Consider the following 22,992-nt stretch of genomic DNA (forward strand, 5'->3'; position numbering starts at 1 on the left):
CATACAGTATTGCTCAAGGTGATCAAACATCATTCTAATCATGCAACTAGTACCACAGTGCTTTGTTGCCCTACAGGTGTTTCTGTGGCTCATACTGTTCATTTCCTAGTTTGCAGTAAGGTGTTTTGCACCAGCACACTGAATGTTTTAAAGGATATCCGCAAGCGTTTGTGTAACATAGGCTTTTCAAATTCTTTTCTCTTTACCACTAGAGATTTTCTTCTTTTCTTCTAATGTGACCTAACAAGGTATGACATTTATTTTCACGGTAACTGAGTTAAGAGGGCTGTTTTTTCAGAAAGCATTCTGTTTTGTTTCATAAAGAAAAACAAGTGTTTCAAGCTGCCTTTTAGGTTTGGTGCTTGTTTGTGAAATAGTTGTTTTATGTTTAAGAGTTTTTCTACAAACAGAACAGAATTCCTCTGCCCTTTAAGCGGATCTCAATTACCACCTTATTTTATAATTAGTCTACTTTATACATTACAGAAGGGGAAATCGATCTGGGTGTGTTGGGAACAAGTTCATGTTCTGTCTGCAGAATTTGTCCGTTTTCTACTCTTCAAGGACAGCCTAATGCTGCCTTTACTCTATATAAAGCTACACTGAAGATGATTCTGATTATCCATGAGTCATGGAAGTCTGCTAATCCTGTTTACATGTGTTTTGTATACGGGAAAGGCCTATGTCACAGTTCCCCAAGGTATCTGGCAGGAGGTGCTGTGGGTGTGTGAGGCGAGGGTTTCCCTACTGCAGTACTCTAATCAACTGTGTTGTAATGAATGGAGGAGAGGACTGAATCTGACTTTTAAGATGGGTTCGAGTATACTTTTGGTGTGTCCTTTTTTACTGACATTGTGGTTTACTGCAAAAAGAGTAGTTTTGTGTTGATGTTTAGTTTATCCCTCTGTTCTTCATGCAAGACACGTTTGACTTTGAGAGACAGGCTGTTGGCTTGTCTTTCATCTCCTGTCTGAAGTATCATAAGTCTCATAAATATTATCAGAGGCATAGGAAAAGGCAGTGCATACATTGATTGTGCTTATGATATTTGAGGTTTAAAGGTCCAGTATGTAGAATCTGGCGGTATCTAGCGGTGAGGTTGTAGATTGCAACCAACTGAAGCCTCTCCCGTGTGTCAAGCGTGTTGAAGAGCTACAGTGGACGAAAACACGAATGGCCGTCTCTACAGCCATTTGTTGTAAGAGTAGTTTAGATCATTTGGAGCAGAGCCAGTACATAGAGTGTTTGTGTACGTGGGAAGTAGGGCTGTCAGTAAATTAAAACATTTCATTGCGATTAATCGCATGATTGTCCATAGTCAATCGCAATTAATCGCAAATGAATTGCACAACAACAGCTGTCAATGCGCTGACTTGACTATGACTTGCCCCAAACTGCATGTGATTATCATAAAGTGGGCATTTCTGTAAAGGGGAGACTCGTGGGTACCCATAGAACCCATTTTCATTCACATATCTTGAGGTCAGAGGTCAAGGGACCCCTTTGAAAATGTCCATGAGAGATTTTCCTTGCCAAAATGTAGAGTAAGTTTGGAGCGTTATTTAACCTCCTTCGCGTCAAACTAGCCCACCTACAACCTCCGAAAGATCAATTGTGTTAATGTGTTAAAGAAATCAGTGGCGTTAAAACAAATTTGCATTAACGCATTATTGACCGTGAAGAGGCCTCGCACCCTATGTAGATATGAAGGGCTCATTCTAAGCTAACGAAAACACAATGATTCGTATTTTTAGGTGATTTATACTCTAAAAAAAACCCATACATATTAATATTATATTTGATATGTTCCAATAGATCCTGCAAAATGTTACACACTGTTCCTTTAATGTGGTACATTTCAAACTGCAGTATGTGCCAGCTCCTTTGTGTGTAAGTTGCTTTGTGTAAAATGAATCCATTAAAGAGGAAGTAGTTAAAAATATCCGTGAGTTCAACCAACTTCTAACTTTAATTAAAACCTAGCTAACCTTTGATAAGCTACTACTGATGGCCATCACTGACCAGTAAAGACTAGCTGAAGCTACTTCACAATCCACCAATAGTTTTCTTCACTGGATGTTTTATTATTGTAAAAATAAAAATAAAAAATAAGTGTGAAGTTAAACTAGGCAGGGAAACCCTGGAGGCTTCAAGCCATTTGGTCTTTACACACCGGCAACTTGGCAGCACGTCCTTTCTCTTTATTTGTGATATTGATGTACAATATATCAAGGCACAGCTGAGGCCTGGAGAGCAACATCAGTGTTTCAGAGTGTCTCTCTATTGTTTACAGACAGTTGGTTACGTGACTGTTTACCTCCCACTGAAATAATGCTGTTTTCCAGCTGAGTGGGATGCAGTTAGAATAAGATCCAACACCTTGAAATTTAAGACCATTTATCTTTCTCTGAACAAGGTAGTGTGTCCCAGTGTTTCATAAAGCCAGCAGATGTCTATGGGCTTTATGTGTTAGTGAGAGGGATTGTGACATGTTGACATGTCTGTTCTGTACCCATGACATCTCTTGCATATCTGTCTGTCCTGGGAGAGGGATCCCTCTTATGTTGCTCTCTCTGAGGTTTCTCTGTGAAAGGGTTTTTCCTCATCTGAGGGTCCAAGGACAGAGGGTGTCAAATGCTGCATGTTTTGTTCAGACGATGCAGTGTTATGTCTGACAGTGTGGATCACTTTACTGCGTAAAGAGAGAGAGCACAGTGGCAATTCAGACATATTGAGTCAGTATTTGTGCAGACCTTCACCTATGGTCAGAAATAAGATCAGAGATAGAAGCAGCTAAAAATAGTAGCTTGCATCACTTTTCATGACAGGATGAGGCATTCAGTGACCTTGCTGGCTGGACCTTGGAGTTGTGCTGCTGATTCACTCTGTATGGAGCAATTCAGGTGATTCAGGTGTGTTTTATGACTCCTTGTGGAGGTTATCGGGGATCAGATGACTGAAAGGAGTGTGAGGTGGAGACCTGTGACTCAGTGGAGAGGCCACATGTTAAAATTGTCTGGGGGGGCAACTGGGAATCCCCCAGAAGCAGCTGGAGGAACCTGCTGGTGAACATTAAATAGTGACACTCTACCTGCACCTGGAGTTGACAGACAATGGAAGAATGAATTGATGTTATTTGGAGGTCTTCATGAAAGCAATTTTTTTGACAATGCCTGGGCTGTATGTGCGTGTGATTGTCTATGTGACATATGCTCAGGATTAGGGCGGCAACCAACGATTATTTTCATGGTCGATTAATCTAGGGCTGCAGGATACTGCAAATGCGAGATGATTTGCGATATTAGAGGGAATCGTAATTTCTACATCATTATTATTGAAAAAAATATTGAAATGATTATGGTGTGATTTTTGCAAGGATCTGTACCAAACAAAGATGTGTTAAATCTGTAGAATATGATGTGTAGGCCAGGACATCTCCGCAGTGCCACAATATTTAATTAAAAAATGGTATTTTGACACACATTTCGCCTTTAATAAATAAATAACAAATTTAGATTTTAACAAATACTGCGTTTTGAAAATTACAGGAGGCCATATTGTGATTTCGATAAAATTTCTATTAATTGTGCAGCCCTATATTAATCTGTCGATTATTTTCTCAATTAATCGATTAGTCTATAAAATGTCAGAAAATGGTGAAAAATGATGATCAGTGTTTTCTAAAATAGCCCAAGACCACGTCCTTGAATGTCTTGTTTTGTCCACAACTCAAAGACATTCAGTTACTGTGATAGAGGAGTAAAGAAACCAGAACATATTCACATCTAAGAAGCTGGAATCAGAGAATCTTGAATAAATAAAATAAAATAAAATACTATAACCTGTGATCTTCAATAGTTAGCGATTAATTTAATAGTTGACAACTTATTGTTAAATGGAAGAATCTTTGCAGCTCTACTCAGGGCTCGACAGTAACAGTTGCCTCGTTGCATCAGTGGCAACCACTTTTTATCATATAAAATATAGGGAGAGCAAACAGAAAAACGTGAACCCCAAAATAAATAAATATTTGTATATACAGTAGTTATTGTCCACATTCTGATGCTACATGATGTGGTGTTGGCTCTCCCAGTCTCTTCAGCTGTATGTGAGAGGGGATTCAGCTATCTAAGCAGAATCAAGACAGGTTGGAGGTCGTCTTTGAAAGTAGAGATGATGGACAAGGGGATGTTGGTGTCACTTGAGGGAGCCTACAATTCAGGACTTCAATGCTGAAGGACCAATGGTTCTGTGGTGGGAATCAGCACAAAGGTCCAGAAAAACAAGATTTGAAAGGGAAAGAACAGATAGTAGGGCTGTCCTTCACCAAAGAAGTCGGCTAACACTCATATCATTTTGTCAACTTATTGATTAGTTGATTCAGCAGATCTGTAAAACTGAGTTTCTCCACAAAGAATCACACAAAAGCTCCACTTCCAATCTTTTCCAGAGATGTGATCATACATTTCTTGGAAATAAGTCAGTCAGCATGAAAAAAGCATAAAAAATGACTAATCGACTAAAGAAATCTTAGTCAACTAAGACCAAAACAACCAATAATCGACTGATTGATAAGAGGGGGCAGCCCTACAAGTAAGCAATTGTAATTTGTAGTAAAAGTATCCGATTAAACACAAACTACAAAGAATTTTGTTCGGTTACTATAATAAAGCTTTTATTCTTTTATGTCACATTTTCATTACTAAGCTCACGTATAACTGCATAGCCTCTTCATTACTCAAAATATAAGGGGACTAAAATTGGCAACCATATTTTCAGTTTGGGCAACCGAAAGCTGACGCCTGGTTGCCAGCCTGGCAACCACTTTTAAGAGTTAGTATTAAGCCCTGATGCTGTTATATTTCCTCCAGCCCAGCCATTAGCAGAATGAGTTGCACATCTACAGTATGTGTGCAGCACAGAGATGAAAGGCACTTTGATCTGAATTATTCTGAGGTTTCCTCATTTGATAGAATATATTTTCAAAAATTAAATGTAGGCTATTCTTTGATCAAAGTTTAGTTTCTGACATTGTCTCATTGAGTTTTAAACATTTGTCTATTCTTTGATCTGAATAATCTCTGTGCCTCTGTGGGAGTTAAATATGCAGGAGAGTATGAGTGTGTAAAAGAATGAGAATAAAACCCTTTATCTCAGGTTTACGTCAGAAGACCCAACGTATGTTGCCTCTAGTTTGTGCTCCGGTCTGATACAACAATAGCTTCTCAAATACCAGTCGTATTATTTTTGATTTGGTTTGCATTGGCCAGGCAAAAATACAAGTCCCAAGATAAGTTTGTAATTGTAAGTACGGTACTTAACTACATACTTATTTAACGCAGCAGTGGGTAGAAATGGAGCAAATATGATTAAAAAACATTATTTTTATAAAACTGTTACTGTAGCCTGACAGTAGTGCATGAGACTGAAAAACATCATGTGTCCTCCGGTGTCCCCTGGTGCTCCCCGTGAACTCCAATTGAACGGTCAAACTAGGCAGTGCTGATCAAATATGAATCAATATTCTGTTACTAGTAATGCCATGTTGAGATCAGTTGATGAAATACCAAGCACCGGGCCACCAGCCAGAGCAAACTTTCTCATTTTACAGCTAAACAGTACACTACAAGATGTTTCTGAAAACATTTGAGGAGAGAAATAGGCATTACAGTAACAGAATATTGATTCATATTTGATCAGCGCAGACTAGTTTGACCGTTTGACACTAGTTTGCATATGATTGACAGCTCCCTCCGTCAGCCAATAGGAAATGACCTGTGATTGGCCAAAGTCTCCCGTCACGGGCTAGATTATTTAAAGCCTGAAAACAGAGCCATGAGGAGGAGCAGAAGTCTAGTTTTCTCTCAGAACACTTGTATTACAATATGCTGAAAGGTTATTATGGAATTTCTGCCCAATGAGGCCAAAAGTATTCTGCCTACTGCAGATTTAATATAACAATTCATAAAGATGATCTCTATCTGTTTATGTCATGTCCTGTTGTACTGTAATTTTGTATGTTTGACAAAAATAACCATGGAACATGGGAACATGGGATTTTTGCATTTAATGTGTGGATTAGTGTGGGCACTCATGGCTGAAAGTAAGCAAGACGCTGGTATTGGATAGGAAAAAAGAGTCTAATTTCTGCTTTGGTTTTGTGTCTTTCTATCTGTAAGCCTTCTCTCCTAAACATAGACGCGTCTTAACAGTCAAGCAGCTGCGCTCACAAATCTCCTTCTCTGTGATTTCTTTGATGAATATGCATAGATTTACTGAGATCATCCCGGGCCTCCTGTTATGTGGGGTTAATTGTTTATGCCTGCATGCGTTCCATTGCTCGTCTCCAGAAAGGGCTTTTCTTTGTATCCTTTTCCAGCTGCAGGGGTAGCTGACTGTGCGGCTGAAAGTGAGAAATAAGCATTGAGATTAAGACCAGATGTCAGCCTGTGTGCTATTAGTGATTTTGCTAACTGAGTGTAATTACTGATTTTAGCCAGCAGAGGGCCTCAATGTAGCATAACATGGTCCAAGAAGAAAGGAGGTCTGTGTTGTCACTTTGATTCAATGGAGAGTCTAATATATAGAGTTGTTTTAGCACAGATTTCATTATTTTTACTTAAGTCTTAGAAGCTGGTATCAGTAAACTGTTTTCATATCAGTGGATTTTATGTATATTTTTTGTGGTTGCACACCCTTAGTGAACTGAAACCATTTCTATGCTAATTCTAAAATGCATTTGTGGATCGGGAGACGTCAGGGGAGTCTCTAAAAATCCACACAAAAATGCAATGAAGTTCACAAATGACAAGCAGATTGTAAATGCAGGTTCAATATAAATATAAATGTAACAACATCCAGATATGTTTTTGACGAAAAATACTTTTAAATACACGTGTGGATTTATATTGCAATTATTCAAAACAAGAAATATTTGTGTGTGCATCAGAAACATATTTGTGAACCTTTTTTTATATGTGGATTTTTTTATACAATTTTAACTATTTTTGTGTGCATTGAAAAATATGTTTGCGGAGAGAGTCATTTATATATAAATCACAAAATACATTTGTGAATCCTTCTGTGTGCATTCATTAATATTGAGACTAATCTGACTCCATCCATTTCTCCCAAAGTCGTATGAATTATTTTTAGCAGTTCTGTTACTTATTCTTATTGGGAGTCATGTGATCATGTTGTTATATTTAATGTTTGTCATATTTTCTACTGTGCTGTAGATATTTTGTGTAACTAACGATTGTTGCCATCGGAGGGCAGTGTTGGGTTTTGGCCATAACATAGCATAGCATCTCTGTGTAATTATAATTATAATATTTCCTCCATTAAAAGATATACTTCTGTTACAGAGTGTGTGCAAAATGGATTCACAAATTTGTTAGTGTGTGTGAGAGGAGGGGTTTACAGTACATCTTAGACAATGTTGTGCACTCTTACTAACAGCACATTTCCTGTTTTCTCTTTTCTCCTCGCCCCCACTTTGTGTGCACCGTCAATCCAGGTAAGTGGCACTTAAATACATGTTTCACTTAGAAAATAAAAAGCCTTGCCTCTGCCAGGAGTAGGAGGATGACTGGGCGCATTTCACCTTGAGGTGTTTACAGAAGAGCGTGGTGTCCAACAGGGAACATTTCTTCCTACTGTCTTACCGTTCACAGCTTCTCACACAGTTGTGAACTAATTTTTTATGGAAATTGCCCTGTGCATGTGGCCCATGCTACTGAAGGAACAGTTCCTGATGAATCTTTTTTGCAGTTCTGTCTAGTTTCTAAACGGGCAGCATTTTTCCTTTTAGTTTTTTGTTTTGTTTTTGCAGCTCAGTCAGCCAGGTTGAACCATTCACCCAATTCACTCTGTCTCTCTCTCTCTCCTGTCTTTCCAAGTAATTCCCTCCCTTCTTCTTCTAATCTATGTGCTTGTCAGGAAGTTGATGCATTGCCTTTGTGACCCCTTATAACTCTGCACCTGACACATGCAGCTGTTGGTCAGAGAGGGCTATAACCAGGAGGGAGTGCAGCCGAGAAATTTACAACAGATTTTCATGTTTATATGAAACAATATCATCCCTACACGGTCATTGTGAATAAGCTGGACCTGACTGCTTGGTTGTAGGCGGGTTGAGCCGGATTTAAATCCAGACAGAGGTAGCTTGTTGTTCTTTTGCTCGGAGGATTTGAGTAATGCAGCTGCACCTACAAAGCCAGCAGCGGGGGACCAAAGAGGAGACACTCCCTGTAAATGTGATGCAAATCTGGCCTCTCCCTTTGATGTGTCAGTGCAAATACAATTATGGGAAATACTTTAGACTTTCTCAGAGATGATGTCCTCCAAATTCAAAGCCTTACAAATTCGACTTCATGCTGTAAAGTCAGAATTAGACGTTGTTGGTCTGAATGAGGAATATGAGGGTAGATGACAAGAGGAACGATGCATGAATGTGCCAAACTCCCATTGGATTGAGTCACTGACTCAGTTGACTGCCCAGCACTGAAGGCTGTCCTCAATTTGTCAGCTGTGCCGTCCCCCTTGCACACGCCCAGCCCTTGTTGTAGAGTGGCATTGATTGGCCCCATTTCAAATGTGGATTAACAGGCTGTTATATCGGAGTGTCACATCAAGATGGGAGAAGTTCAGTGGAGACAAAGTTCGGGATGCACTTAGGCCCTGTACGCTTATTTTATTTATTAGCACTCACAAGTTTATCTGCACCGTGCACTAAAAATAGCCGGCAGGTACGAACTAGCCACTCAAGTGCTTATGAGGTACAAATACAGTAAGTAAGTTATTCTCCCCACATTATTTTGAAGCCAGTTGACAGACAGAAATATCTAAAATGCCATTATGAAACTAAATGCATATGACTCCCTGCGAGTGTGGCGCAATCATGTCCTGTGACAGTGTTTTTCAAGTTCACCGCTGCTTGGATTGGGCCCGCTGACGAGACAGCAGTCAGGTTGGAGTTTTGAAGCTGTAGCCAATCCATTTCTTCAAGGATCCAGCATTCAGCGATTGTATTTTTGCCGGGTTTTGTGACTGTGCAGAACTTCTTCTGTTAAGTTTTATTGCTAATCTTTTGCAGTGCCATTTTACTTGGCTTAGCTAATACACAGGGGAAGAAATCACCAGAGGCCCCACGATACGATATTATCACGATACTTAAGTCACCATTTTAAACATTTTGCAATATGCTGAGTATATTGATATATTGTGATTTATTACCTTTGTTTCAACTGCAAATTATGCAGTTTGTCAACATATGTTTTATCTAATAAGATACAGTTTTCACTCTGTTCACCTCAGAGTTTTCATTCACATATCTTGAGGTCAGAGGTCAAGGGACCCCTTTGAAAATGTCCGTGACAGTTTTTCCTCGCCAAAATTTTGCGCAAGTTTGAAATGTTATTTACCCTCCTTCACAACAAGCTAATAAACATTGTTGGTACCAATGGATTCTTTAGGTTTTCTAGTTCCATATGATGCCAGTATCTTCACTCTAGCTTTAAAACTGAGCCCGCTATAACCTAAAAATCGCAAGTTGCGTTAATGCGTTAAAGAAATTGGTGGCGTTAAAACAAATTTGCGTTATTATCGTGTTACCTTTGACAGCCCTAATAATAAAAGATCGGTACTTGATGATGGTGTATGAATACAATATTGCCGCTCAAAATATTGCAATACTATGCTGTATCGATTTTTGCCCCCCACCCCTACTAATACAGTATTATGCATCTAACAGAGTTAATGCACAGCAAAGATAACAATCAGAAAGTTCACCTAAGGTAGAACTGATTAGGTAACTTCATTTGTTTTTTAAAGCACTCATTTTTCACATGACTGAAACTGTAGACACGAACTGGAACATGTGCTCTCTCCAATGTTTGTATAGTCATCTGCTGTTTGCTTTCCTGCAGCCTGAAGATGATTATATTTGACAATCCACAGCACATGATGAGTGTTTTTGCGCTTATTGATAGAGAGCTCATCTGGTAAAAAAAAAAAAAAAAAAACGGCCTGAGAAAATGATGATTGTAATCACCAAATATACATGTGATTGTAAGGTAGCGCTCATGTCGCAGTAAGTATCGCCCTGGGTGATTACAGGCTCTGTCTTTTAGGTGTAAACAAACACTGTTTACTCCACAAACCTTCCAATCTCCAACACGGATAACTTTCTGAAGTCGTACACTGCACATTTCCATGAACTTCCTGTGGCGCTCGCTTTCTTTCTGTCTCTCAAAGTATCTCGTTCTGTCACTCTCATGGCTGACCCACTTCTGTTGGTCATCTTTTCTATAATCAGTTGGACCGATGTCTGAGCGAGGCAGTGCTGGCCCGTCTCTCTGCTCACGCTAGCAGCTATCTGTGCCTGGGGACTGGAGGAACTAGAGCTTAACAGATACTTTATTGCATTTCATTACTGTGTCAGTTAAGTGCTGCCATTCTCTCAATCTCTCTGTCGATCTGGAATTAAAGTCTTTTTCCCTCAGCTGCAGTTGCGGTTGTGGCTTTTCCCCCCAACTACAGTATGTCCATATCTTTGCCTGTTAAAAATCTGGATGATAGACAGATCAATAACGCCCATCACCAAGGGTGGTATTATTTGTTTGTGGTTGTGGTTGATGAGATTGGATTTTTCTCCTATATTGAGGCCACACACGCTCCTCTCTGTCACACACTCTCTGTCAGAGTGACACACACACACACACACACACACACACACACACACACACACACACACACACGCACACATAACCACGCACACACACACACTCTGCAAAGAAACTTTCCATGACATTATTGGTTTTATCAGAAGTAGGCCAAAGCAGGAGCCTGGCCCTCTGGCAGGCCTACTGAGCATGCTCAGCACTGCTGAAGGCTATCTACTTATACTACTGTACCACTACTTTGTCTCTCTGAGGGTCTGACACAGCACAGGCTCAATGAGCTTTAAACAAAGAGGGAGATCACACAGGATGCAAGAGTGTTTACTATTATTGTCATTTTCATTATTGATTTTCTGCTGACTATTTTGAAGTTTAATCAATTCATCTTTTGGTCTGTAAAATGTGAGAAAATTGCCATTACATAAGACAAAGAAAAGCAGTAAATCCTCACATTTGAGATGTAATGTTTGGCACTTTTGCTTGAAAATTACTCCAAAATTGAATTGGTTATCTAAATAGTTGCAGGTTAATTATCCAATGGTTTCAGCTGTATTTTAATCAGAACTAAAACTAAACTAACTTAAAGGTGCTAAATGCGAGATTGGGAGCATTTCTATTGCATCTGCATGGCTCTCAATATGGAAACGGACGAGCCAGCGGCTCTCAGCTAACGATGCTAAAAGCGCTAACAGTGGAAACAACGGCAAAAAGTGCTGACAGAGCTAACAGTGTTAACCTGGGGGGGGAATCAGAGGGTTGGTGCTACCTGTCGGTCGGGACGGCGTTATCAGATGTAACCGCCATATGAGAGCAGTGCAGAGAAGCGGCCGCGAGCTAGCCTGTGGGGCGCGCTCACATAGACAAACATGCACTAAAAGGCATGTGTGGCCGGCCCGGCTATGTCAACAAAACAAGGAGAAGCTCTGATTACAACACACTCACACAGAGAGAGAGAGACTTCAAGACATTACTCCTGTATATCCTTACATAGCAAATAGTTGTTTGCTGCTATATTAATGCTCCGGATATCATATAGAGCAACTTTAATAAAAATAAATCTAGTCTGTAATTCAGATCTGTCTGCCTTGTTGAGTGGTTATGTGGTATTTTGTTGGAAAAAACAACAACAACAAGACAGGAGGTGATGATGGTGAGAGAGAGACAGGATGAAGAGTGAGCTTAAATAGCGTGGCCAACCCAGGTGGATAATAGGAGGTAAGGTGACCCCCTCCCATCACAACATGTGGCTAAAATACAAGGAAAAAACACAGAGAGCAGGAGGAGGAGCTCAGCCACAAGGCTGTCACAGTCTCTGTGTCCTCATTACATTTTAAATACTGTAAAAAAAAAAACGGTATATATGTACTATACTAATCTTTATAGTATACTGTTTTTTTCTATTAGTATACAAGCAATCAACATACCATTTACCAGCTTGGCATTAACAGGAAATTATTAAGGGTGGGGGAAAAATCGTTTCAGTATCATAGTGTCATGATATTTTATCATATAAACTATTACAAACAAAACCTGCTTACTATTACAGTGGTAGGTACCATAGAACTGGGGCACAGTGAGTATCTCTCTCATAGACTTTTAATTTTTAAGAGCTTTATAATGAATATAAATCATTTTGTTGCACTTTTAAACTTGTACTTAAAAGTGTGTATGATGAACCAACAGTTACAGCTACAACAGCACATAGAGAAATACAAGACACATCCCTCCCTCAGGCCTCTACAATAGCCATTGCTGCTACCTTGCTATTACCTTACACCACCTCTGACTCTCACTCTCTCAACTAATAATACTCTCATCTAGTCCCAGTATGCAGTTGCACCTGCTGAAGCCATTCTGGGGCTGTGACTAACTCATTCAAAAGAAATTCTTCACCATTTCAGTTCTTTGTTCACATTCATTTGCATTTAGGCAATTAGCTTGGTCTTCAAATAACTGGATGTCATAAAACTTCAGCCTTTTTATTGCGGGGTGATGATGGTGTTGAATAGACAGTTTTCACTCCACTCTTTAGCAATGAAGGAGGTAGTCGTGAGAGGGGAAAGAAAAAGGGGCCTTTAGAGCCAGTAGGTTGCTTTCTTGGCTGTGATGAATGGAAATCTGATGTCATTCACTGAGAAGATAAAGTTCTGATTGTTTTGAAGGGAGATCAATGTTATTTTGTGGTTGGATACATAACTAATCTTTTATGACATGCAGACACACATTGCCTCAGGTCTGGCGGAGCAGAGTCGATCACATTCACAGCATAAAGTGTGTCTCAGCTCTATTGCTGTACTGCATATAGTAAACATTTGTGCAACAGAAGCTGATTCTGCATCTGAAGGCTGTTCTCCATAATAAATCTGAAACCACAGCGTTATCTCAGAAGGGAAATGAGCTGCTTGAAGGGCAGATGATACATGCTGCGCTGTGCTTCTCCACTGCTGTATAATCATCAGTTTTGTAGCTGGTTACGGAGGCTCCCCGTGTATGTGGATGGGGTCGGTGTTATTGGCTCTATCAAATCAGCACCGTGGCCTACATTATCCACTCCCAACAGCCTCATTACACACAAACACAAGAGTTGACACGTTCATTAGGCTCACAATGAACTGTGTGTATCTTTTTTATGTGTCCTCTGTGGAAGCTGAGAGTGAGTGAGGTCTGACAGTTAGCATTTATCTGGAGGAAGTGTGAGTGGCCTTGAAAGGGTCTTTTGTAGTTTCACTGTTGTGTTTCACCACTGTGAATAAGATGCCACAGTTTGTCATGCATTCAGAGTTATTTTAGTATTGGCGTGGTGTGTTTTTTGCATAGACTATATGGTTGTGCAACGGTAATGTCTTCTAAGGCAGCTAACAATAATTTTCATGTTGATTAATTGATCTGTCGGGCTGCATGGTGTTGCAGTGGTTAGCACTGTCGCCTCGTTTCTAGGTTCTCCGGTGTCTTCCCACAGTCCAAAGACATGCAGGTTAGGTTAATTGTTGACTCTAAATTGCCCGTAGGTGTGAATGTGAGCGTGAATGGTTGTCTGTCTCTATAAGTCAACCGTGTGATAGTCTGGCGACCTGTCCAGGGTGTACACCCCGCCTTTTCCCAATGTCAGCTGGGATCGGCTCCAGCCCCCCCTCCCACGCGACCCTGAATGGGACAAGCTGTTACAGATAAAGGATGGATGGATGGATTAATCTTTAGGGTGGATATATGGAGAGAGGAGAAAAAATAAGAAATAAATCAGTAGTAAAGGTAGTTTACTAAGGGAGAGCATGGGAAAGGAAATAGCTAAATAGATAAATGAGCAAGGAACATAATTAATGTAATGATAATTATAATAATAATAACAATTATAATAATGAGAAGCCCAAGGGGAATGGATGGATTAATCTGTCGATTATTTTCTCGATTAATCAATTAGTTGTGTGCTCTATGAAATGTCAGAAAATGGTGAAAAATGTCAATCAGTGTTTCCCAAAGCCCAAGATGATATCATCAAATGTCTTGTTTTGTCCGCAACTCCAAGATATTCAGTTTACTGTCATAGAGGAGTAAAGAAACCAGAAAATGTTCACATTTAAGAAGCTGGAATCAGAGAATTTTTACTTTATTTTCATCAAAAAATGGCTCAAACTGATTAATTAATTGTCAAAAAAAGCAGATTGATTATTCTTTGAAGCTCCAATGTCTTCAGCTAAGTGGTGAATTTTACAATCCTCTCATTAGACGACTTGAGAATTACGTCCAAGTTCTTGATTTTCTTCATCTCAATGCATTATTAAACAATTTATGTCTACTGTGAATATAAAGTACGCCACCATCATGTTCTCATACACCCAGTTCATATGAGAGACAGACACATCTACTGAACTGGTCCAATGAATGTATTGTCAACCCACGTTTGACCCAGTTACTGTTTTCACAGGTTAATCCCTTGTCATTACTGTTCAGTCTTGAGTCTGTAATTGTAGTTCTGCGTACGTTGCTGCAAACCCACAGAATAACATGTACACTACCAACTAACGTCTCAATTTCAGCTCTCTCTCTGCCTGCTTGTGCTGAAGATGAGTTCAATCAGGAGAGACTCCATTTCGAACGAACAATAATTTATGACATGATGCATAAGATGAATAGTGCAAAGTCTTTGGCGATTAGACTCCATCGTGACGTAGTACAGTATATTAAAGTGGGTGATGCCGTGAAGGGAGTTGCTGAAGATCCAATGAAGGGATGTGGAGCAGGACTGGGCACTGAATATGATGAAGACCAGAGGTGATCGGGTGGAGGTGGGTTGCATTGGTTCGTACTGCAATGACAACTGACAGCAGCAGAGAGGAGAACAGTTTAAAAATTTGATAGCAACGATATGATTGGCTCAGGGAGATTATGGCAGAATCTGGTTGGTTACCTAAGAGTGAAATGCCCGTAGTCAGCTGATAGAGTATGAGCCAGTAAGAGAGAGAGACAGATAGAGTTGAGAATGAATGACAGCGCAAACAGGGTCTTCCTGACTGAACTTACGCTATAAGCTTCATTAGTCTCCAAACTGCATTCAACCCATGTCAGGGGGTGCGTCATCAGGTCAGTCGTTGCATGTTAACCCACTCAAATTAATGGCTGACTTGGATTTAACTCGTATTATATGATATCTGCAGGACAAATGGTGGCAGATAATTTGTGGATACTGTGTCTACTGTAGGGCAATGGGGAGCAGAGACCTAATTTCCAGTGTAATTGCAGTGTTAGTGCTGTAATGTATGCACAATAACACCTCCTCTTATATTCATATGCAGTGCCAATTTTTTTTTATCTTTCTCTGCTAGCCGCAGAGCTTACCATTTATGTGACTTCATCAGATTCCAACAGTTTTTTATGAGTTTTTTTGCAGGACCCAGCATAACATGCTTATCTCATCATTCTGCAAAACTGAAGCCCCTCATATTGACGCTGTGTTTATTCATAACCATATAATTACCTTTGTGCTGCCTCTGTGTTGTAAACACAAAGTTGACAGGCCCATGCTGTCAGTTTTATTATCCGAGATCATGCATCTATGGATATTTCTCGGACAACTGGAGACGGGAGCCTCTGCTGTACCCTTTTTGCTGATACTGAATTTAATGGGAAAATAGAGTCGAGCCTCTCAGCAAGCAGCCATGAGCTGGCTGAGTTGTGTTGAAGGGGGGCTGGGCTGGGTGAGGGCTCATGCCAGAGCGCATCCCTATTGGTGTTTTGACTTGCAAACAAACTTTGGAATTTGTGACTGTCAGTGCTGCCAAGGCTCACAAAGCAGCCAGAGCAGTGAAGCGAGTCTGTCCGACCCCTCTGTTCTCCGCCTGACCTTCTGTGATGTCAACCTCCCGGGTCATTGTGCTTGAACAACTCTGCGGGTTCACTGATCTGCAGGCCTAATCTTCCTCCCACTCTTTTGCTTCATCCCTCTTGTGACTCTTACATCTTGGCGTACTCCCAGGACTGCACGTCGCCTGCGCCTCCAACTAGCATATCTGCTCTTGTGCTTGCATGAGACAGATCCTAGAAACAGCTTTATCGATTTTCAATGTGTCATTAGCACAGCGTTTTTGTGGCATGCTCATGTAATTACGGTCAGTGGGGTGTTGTAATTCACGAGAGGATTCAGCTCTCCTAAACTTCCTGGCAGCCGGGGGGGACTGTGAGTTTGACTTCCTCATTGATTGGTCCATTTTGTTAGCCGCTGCAAAATCAGCCACATTCCTTTTGATCTCTTTCTAATTAGTATTTTCTTCAGCGTGCTAGTGTAAACACCTTTTCCTCTCATTATATCCCTCCAAAAAAGGCATTTGGTGTAAAGAGTCATGGATACAACTGTTGAGAGCACTCACTTATCATCTGTCTTTTGTGCCTTTACATTCTGTGTACTGTGAAGGACATTTGAAAAATAAACTTAGAGTCATCCAGGCCGACCTTTTCATTCAATACAGTGGTCAGAGTCATTTTAGGTGTCTTTCAGTTCACTATCAAATGCACAAGACATGTTTTATTGTCTGAATTGACAACAGAGATGAAAGCGTTTCCATCTCTGTTGTCAATTCAGACAATAAAACCTGTCTTGTGCTGAGATTTCTCAATTCCCAACAACCTTATCTCCGTTGCAGAGACGGAAACGGCTCAAGAGGTTTCTTTCTGCTGCTCTGTTCTTTGGGAATCATGTTAGATGGCATCAGTCGTGGCTGGTATCTTCCCTGGAGCATGCCATGCCTCGTCATAAATTAGCTAGAAGTCCTTTGGATGTATTTCAAGCTATCTAGTGTTTCATTCCAGAATTCACTTTACAAATAAAAATGACTATTGGTGCCTTCAAATGGGGTCGTGTTTACCGTGTTCAAGAGAAGACTCCTTAATGAACCCCTCTAGTGGAAAGTTTCTGAAAGCTCCGCGTTCACGAGTTGTGACGTGTTTGTTGACGTTGTCAGAAATGGCAGAGATCATGGAAGTTCATTTTTTTTGGTACATAATAAGTGAATATATTGTAATTTTAGTTGTATATTGTTTTTCTTTGTAATTTTATAATATGTCTGAGGAAAATGTTGATATTCCCAACGGTCTCATCTTTTTCCTTCATTATGCCTTTGCATTTACTACATTATGTTATTTACATGCTTGCTATCTTGCTAAATGGTTAGCCTCTGTGGCTTCTAGACGCTGAAAGTAACGTTAATATTGTCGTTGCTTAGCAGCGGTGTTCTCACGACTTAACCACTTGAATGCCAAGCATATTGTGTACACGACTTCCCATGTCGTAAACACAAGTTCACAAATCCTTATTGTTGAGCACTATATATTAACATATTAACATCAGATGCATCTGATGTTAATATGTTAATATATAGTGCTCAACAATAAGGATTGTCCGCTTGCCCAGGGCAAGTAAAATGCCACGTAGGGCTAGTAAATCAAGCAACTCATTGGTAAAAAGAAGAATGAAATATTTTTTTTCTGGAGCTGATGATGGATTAGCTCGCCGTCTCGCTTCTTTCTCATATCTGTTGAGAGTTGTAATACCGATTGGGTACTCGCGAGAAAATGGCGGCCTGAAAGACAAAGTTTATGATCTGAAGCGCAAGCGAGCATTTTAATTATTCTAGAAACAGGAGTTTAGTTAGGTGGTGTTAGTGGATGTGGGTGAAACTCCAGATTCAATAACTTAAATCTAGATGAAACATGACAATGAACTTTGTTGTTATTTGATAACTGCTAATAAAGGGGCAAGTAAATTTCTGACCCAACAAAACATTAACATGGAACCCTGATATATCCATTGTATATGTATTGACCTCTACAAAGTCTTCTGTTGAGAAAAAAAAGTAATATTTCCAACTCACTGATGTCTCTGGAGTGACTACTTCTTGGTCTTTTGTCTGTGGATAATGACCGCTCAGGCACCAAGGAGTCTGTTGTTGTTTTTCAGCTCCATTTGACACACACAGCTAATTACTGGAGCAGAAGACACCCCCTTCCCCTATACACTCACACACGAGCGCACCAAGAGAGGGTGGCCATTTCAGCCCATCTACTCACTGGCTCCCTGAAGACAAGCTGGAAGTGTTTATGCATGCAGTATTCTTTCGCCATGGCTCAGTTGGAACAGAGGCCCCTGCAGAGTGCTGGCAAACGCTCTGATTTCGGCTGCCTTTTTCTTCACCACCGACCTCAGGCGACTGTTGCTTGCAGCCAGTGTACTGTACCTGTAGCTGTTAAGAACACCTGCACCTCAGCGACAAAGGAGAGAGAGCGTGGGAGCGTAGGTAGGAGAGGAAAGAGTCGGAGACGAGAGCGAGTGGGCAGGTAGGAGAGGATCCTCCGAGAGAGGATAAACATGTGAACACTTAGCGATTCCCTCTCCCTTCCCGTCTCTCTGTGACTCTGTGTGGGCAGTTAATGAGTCTGAAAGCTTCTCCTCGGCATCTGTCAGCTGAGAACCGGATGGAGCCTCTAGTGCAAACTGTAGCTGAAGAGAGATGCTCTATTGCTCATTGATAATTGCTACAATGTACAGTATAGGAGAAGGGTTTTCTCAGCTTCATAGACCACCCTATGGATTCAGTGTTTTTTGATGCACAAGACTATTATGCAATTCAATGTACGAATGCTTTTAGAAACCACACCACAACAGTACATTAATTAGCACGGCATGTTGTACCAGTTGGAAACTCGGGTTTAGAAAAGTGAAGCCAATGCGAGAGTGGCTTAAACTTGCATTATATCTAATAGCCAGCAGGGGGCGACTCCTCTGGGTGCAAAGGGAGAAAAAAATCTATGAAACAATGACCCTACTTCTCACTTGATTTATTACCTCGGTAAACATTGTAAACATGAGTTTATGGTCTCAATCGCTAGTTTCAAGTCTTCTTCAATACAGCATGATGTTCATTTAGTAAAGTATGGTCCCATGTAGAGTAAAATAGACCATAAAGCAGGGTATGCTTCAGGGCGTGGCTAGCTTGTGATTGACAGGTCGCTACCACGCCGTTGTATGGTCTGGGGGTTGTCAAAATTTTCGTCTTACAACTTCAACCCTTTCATAGTGTGTGTTCAGTTCATGAAAGTTACTTTTAACATTTTGGTCGCCTAAAAATGTATTATTCAGCATTCGGTTGTACTAAGCACCACTCTCTTGTGTCATTTCTCGTTGCAAAAAAACAAGATGCCAACGGCCAAAATGCCAAACTTGAGGCTTCAAAATGTCAGTCCACAAACCAATGGGTGACGTCACAGTGACTACGCCCACTTTTTATATACAGTTTAGTGTTGTACACACCTCAACTATTCCATTTTTATGTAAAAGGGGCAGGAACACATAATAACTCTTTATAACTATTCAAAACAAACTGTGGCCTAAAAAAAATAGCACAGAGATGACTCATCACCTATCTAAACAAAGATTGAACATGATCAGCTTTTCAAAGGTAGCACTGTATATTGCAGGGCTATCGTACTGGATTGCATTATGTTGTACAGGTGTTGCTATTGTTCATAGTCTCTGTACCTACCTTCAAACACAATGCATTGTTACTTTACAAGACCGTGAGCTTTGATGGCCAGACAGGAGTGGTGGAGCCAAAGCAACCACTCCGCTGTGATAACATCAACACATCTGAGCTTGCCCGCCATGTTATCCTCACTCTGTCATAAAGCCTAATGGTGTGTAGCCATAAAATGGAGTGGAGTTAAGTTTTGAGTTGAGATGAAACAGAGTTTGTATGACCTTGGTGTGCTCATACACCCCGCTTAAACAGATTCTTGGAACAGTAGTCTCCCACTCCCACTGAATGCCTGATGAGCTGGTTTAAGGACAATTTTTCTTCCACTATTAAGCCTGAGCTTGGCATGTTTCCTAATTTATAAAAAGGAAATTACGACAAATAGCCTACAGTTGTAATCAGAACAAATGCTCAGCTGCTGGGTTGATCGTGACTGATTTCACAAGTGCTTTTGGTCTCCCCACAAGACGTTTTTAACCACGAGGCAATTTAAGTTACGGCATCTGTGATTTTGAACGCAGCCTGAAGATGTATGCTTGGGCTAAGTCAGGGAGGCTTGGTGGCTGTGACGGTGACATTTGCTATTTAATCATCTAGCAAACGCCCTCAGACTGACTTACAATGAGTTAGCATTGAGGAACATTGTCTGGAATACTTTGAAGAAGCTCACGGTGAACCTGTGAAACCGGTGCACTTTTGACTGTAACCACCATAGATATAAAACAGTGGATGCGACATTACGTCATAACTAGTGGGATAACCGTCCGCCATGTTACCTGGGTATTGTTTACAATCGCCACCTTTGGGCACCAACTGGTTATCACCTAACTGCTTCACATCACTTTACACACGTCAGTATGAGAGACTTATTTTTTACTTAAGGGTCAACGACAGCTACAGTTAGTTAGTCAACTAGGTAACTTTACTGTTAGCTACCAAGCAACAGACCAGCTGAGGTCTAAGTCAAAGTTGATTGCTAGCTCAACAGCATTGATGCTATTTAGTACGCTAAAACAGTATGTGAGGTATTTCAGTATGTCCGAAACCTTGGTAAGAAACCAATAGTACGCGAATTGCATACTATTTCCGGTGAAATATTACAGTATGCAACGCTGGACACTACGGCGGCATAAATATCCCACAATGCAATGCGGTAGTGACGACAACGTTCATAACGGACGTTGACGGACAGCTCTGTAACGTCAATAACGCTTCAATTGAACTGTAATTATAAGATTTCACGTTGCTCAGCATATTTTAAATTAATTCAGACTTTGATTCTCACAAAGCGTCGTTTTGGTCACATGAGGTTGACACGGGTTACCATGGTTACACGTCTCCAACCGGCAAGGAGGCTCTCAGGAAGTGACGACGTAAATTACTGCTCAGTGCGTCCAAAAAGATACATACTACTGTTATTTACACAAAAGTATGTTGAACAAAAGTAAACATATTGAGTATGTAGTGCGTAGTATGTGATTTTGGACAAAGCCTTTGGCACATCTACTGTTCTATATCCATAGTAACCACCATATCCTGTTTTTTTTATAACAACGTGAAGGGCTTGACAGCGGAAATAATTTTCTTTACAACAGTAGACAGTTGTTTGATTTGGATGCTGACAGCCAATGTACATTCAATAATCTTGTAATAAAAAGACATGCTCTCCTGTGGCAACACACGGCACATACGCAGATGGCTAAACAGCTTGCTTTGCCTTTCCCCTCTGACACCTTCTTTATGGCAGTTGGAGCACAAGCTCCTTATTTGCCATCTTTCATGGACTGGGTCACTAAATATCATATCCTCCAGATACTAATTCCCCCCCGTCTCTCTGCTTTCTCTGGGGGCATGGTGTCCATTCTGTGCCCCAGGTGGTGGTCATATCCCCTGGCTCCAAGCTCCAGTTTGTGGCCCTCCCAGGAGGACCAAGGATAGATGAAGGACTGATATAGTGTACACCCCCTTCCCCCGCTTTATAAAGGAAGCGTGATGCATTATTAATGTAGTAGAGCTGGTCAAGGTAGTTACTGATGGTGTTAATATCCGTAATGCCTCTTTGCTCTTTTCAACCCATAAAAATGCATTTGTGTTCAGTCTTTGTTAATGAGTCTGAGAGCTACAGTGCACTCTTAAGAAATGTTGAAGTATCACTAAAGGGAGGAAACATGGAGAGAAAAGCAGCCACTAAGAGCGTATTGACGGTCTCTGGGTGTCTTCCTGCACCATTGACTACCCAGCAGGTTGATGAGTGGAGGAGCTGTTTGGCTTCTAGGTTGGGGCCGAGGTCATTGTCCGGGCTTTCATGTCTTCAATAGCTGCAGGCTCCCTGCTGAACCTACTTGATATTCAGTTCTTTCTCTCACTCCATCCTATTGAAACTAACAAGCTTCAACCACGATAGCTCCAGTATACTTGAACGGACACGAATGGAAGCCTACAACCCCTTGAACTGTAGCAACGATATTTTGCAACAAATTCACCACAACTTTATCATGAAAATACTTTCATGATGAGCCTTTTGAAGCTCAGTGCAGTTCATTTTTCAACATGCCCCCTTTGTCAGGACTTGCTGAAGAATGAGCTGAGGGGAGGTGCAGCTACTCACATTCATATGCAAGCCAGAAATAACATAGCTCACTGAGGAAATAAAGCTCAAATTCATGTATGTGTTATACTATTATTGACCTGCCTGGATACAGTCCCACACTAACAATGGAACAACTTTAAATCTGGGATATGGTGTCACTTCAGTTCTGCCATGCGGTTTTGTAATAACGCCTCGGGGTGGAATGTCCCATATTTTTCCATGCATTTCTTCCACGTGCGGAGGAGTTTGTAAAATTGTAATTGCCTGTAAAAAAAAAAATCCTGCGCGACTACTGTAGAGGAAAGTACGGTAGTGATTTTATTATTTATGTCACCAGGACACCATTAGTCTCTCGGCCTGTGCGTGTCTGAGTGCATCCTCTGTTTGCTGTGCTGGGAGGCAGGCCCAATTCCAATCCACCACCTACCCACTTCCACTCCGTTTGCACGTTTGCGTGGAGGGTCCACCATATTAAGTGCCATCCCAAACCAATTAGCAAAAACTTCTCAAACTAAAATAGACATCCAATATCATACAGACGTTAACAACTTAAATGTTCCGTTGTATTTAGGATCAAATATACCCTTGTCTGGTAAAGAAAACGATGGGGCATGTTCATATGATTGCAATAGCCTATATACAACATATATTTATTTATTTTATTACCCATATCAGCGGCTATAACTCAATCATAATCTTC

General features: G+C 40.7%; 1 protein-coding gene across 28 annotated transcripts in view; it reads left to right on the forward strand.

Annotated features, from left to right (window-relative positions):
- Positions 1-22,992, forward strand: part of LOC141766074 (pleckstrin homology domain-containing family A member 5-like) — a 114,610-nt gene that overhangs the window by 26,561 nt on the left and 65,057 nt on the right. The window contains exon 4 of one of the 28 annotated variants that reach the window (XM_074632550.1): positions 10,319-10,714. The exons of 26 other annotated variants lie outside the window; for them this stretch is intronic. In XM_074632550.1, coding sequence (XP_074488651.1) covers positions 10,319-10,334 — 16 coding nt within the window. In that variant the 3' untranslated portion in view covers positions 10,335-10,714. Of the gene's footprint in view, positions 1-7,519; positions 7,764-10,318; positions 10,715-22,992 lie in introns of those variants that run through there. One more of the 28 variants, XM_074632551.1, reaches the window with a different exon arrangement.

This window comes from Sebastes fasciatus, chromosome 4, assembly GCF_043250625.1.
Source record: "Sebastes fasciatus isolate fSebFas1 chromosome 4, fSebFas1.pri, whole genome shotgun sequence".
NCBI classification, from domain to species: domain Eukaryota; kingdom Metazoa; phylum Chordata; class Actinopteri; order Perciformes; family Sebastidae; genus Sebastes; species Sebastes fasciatus.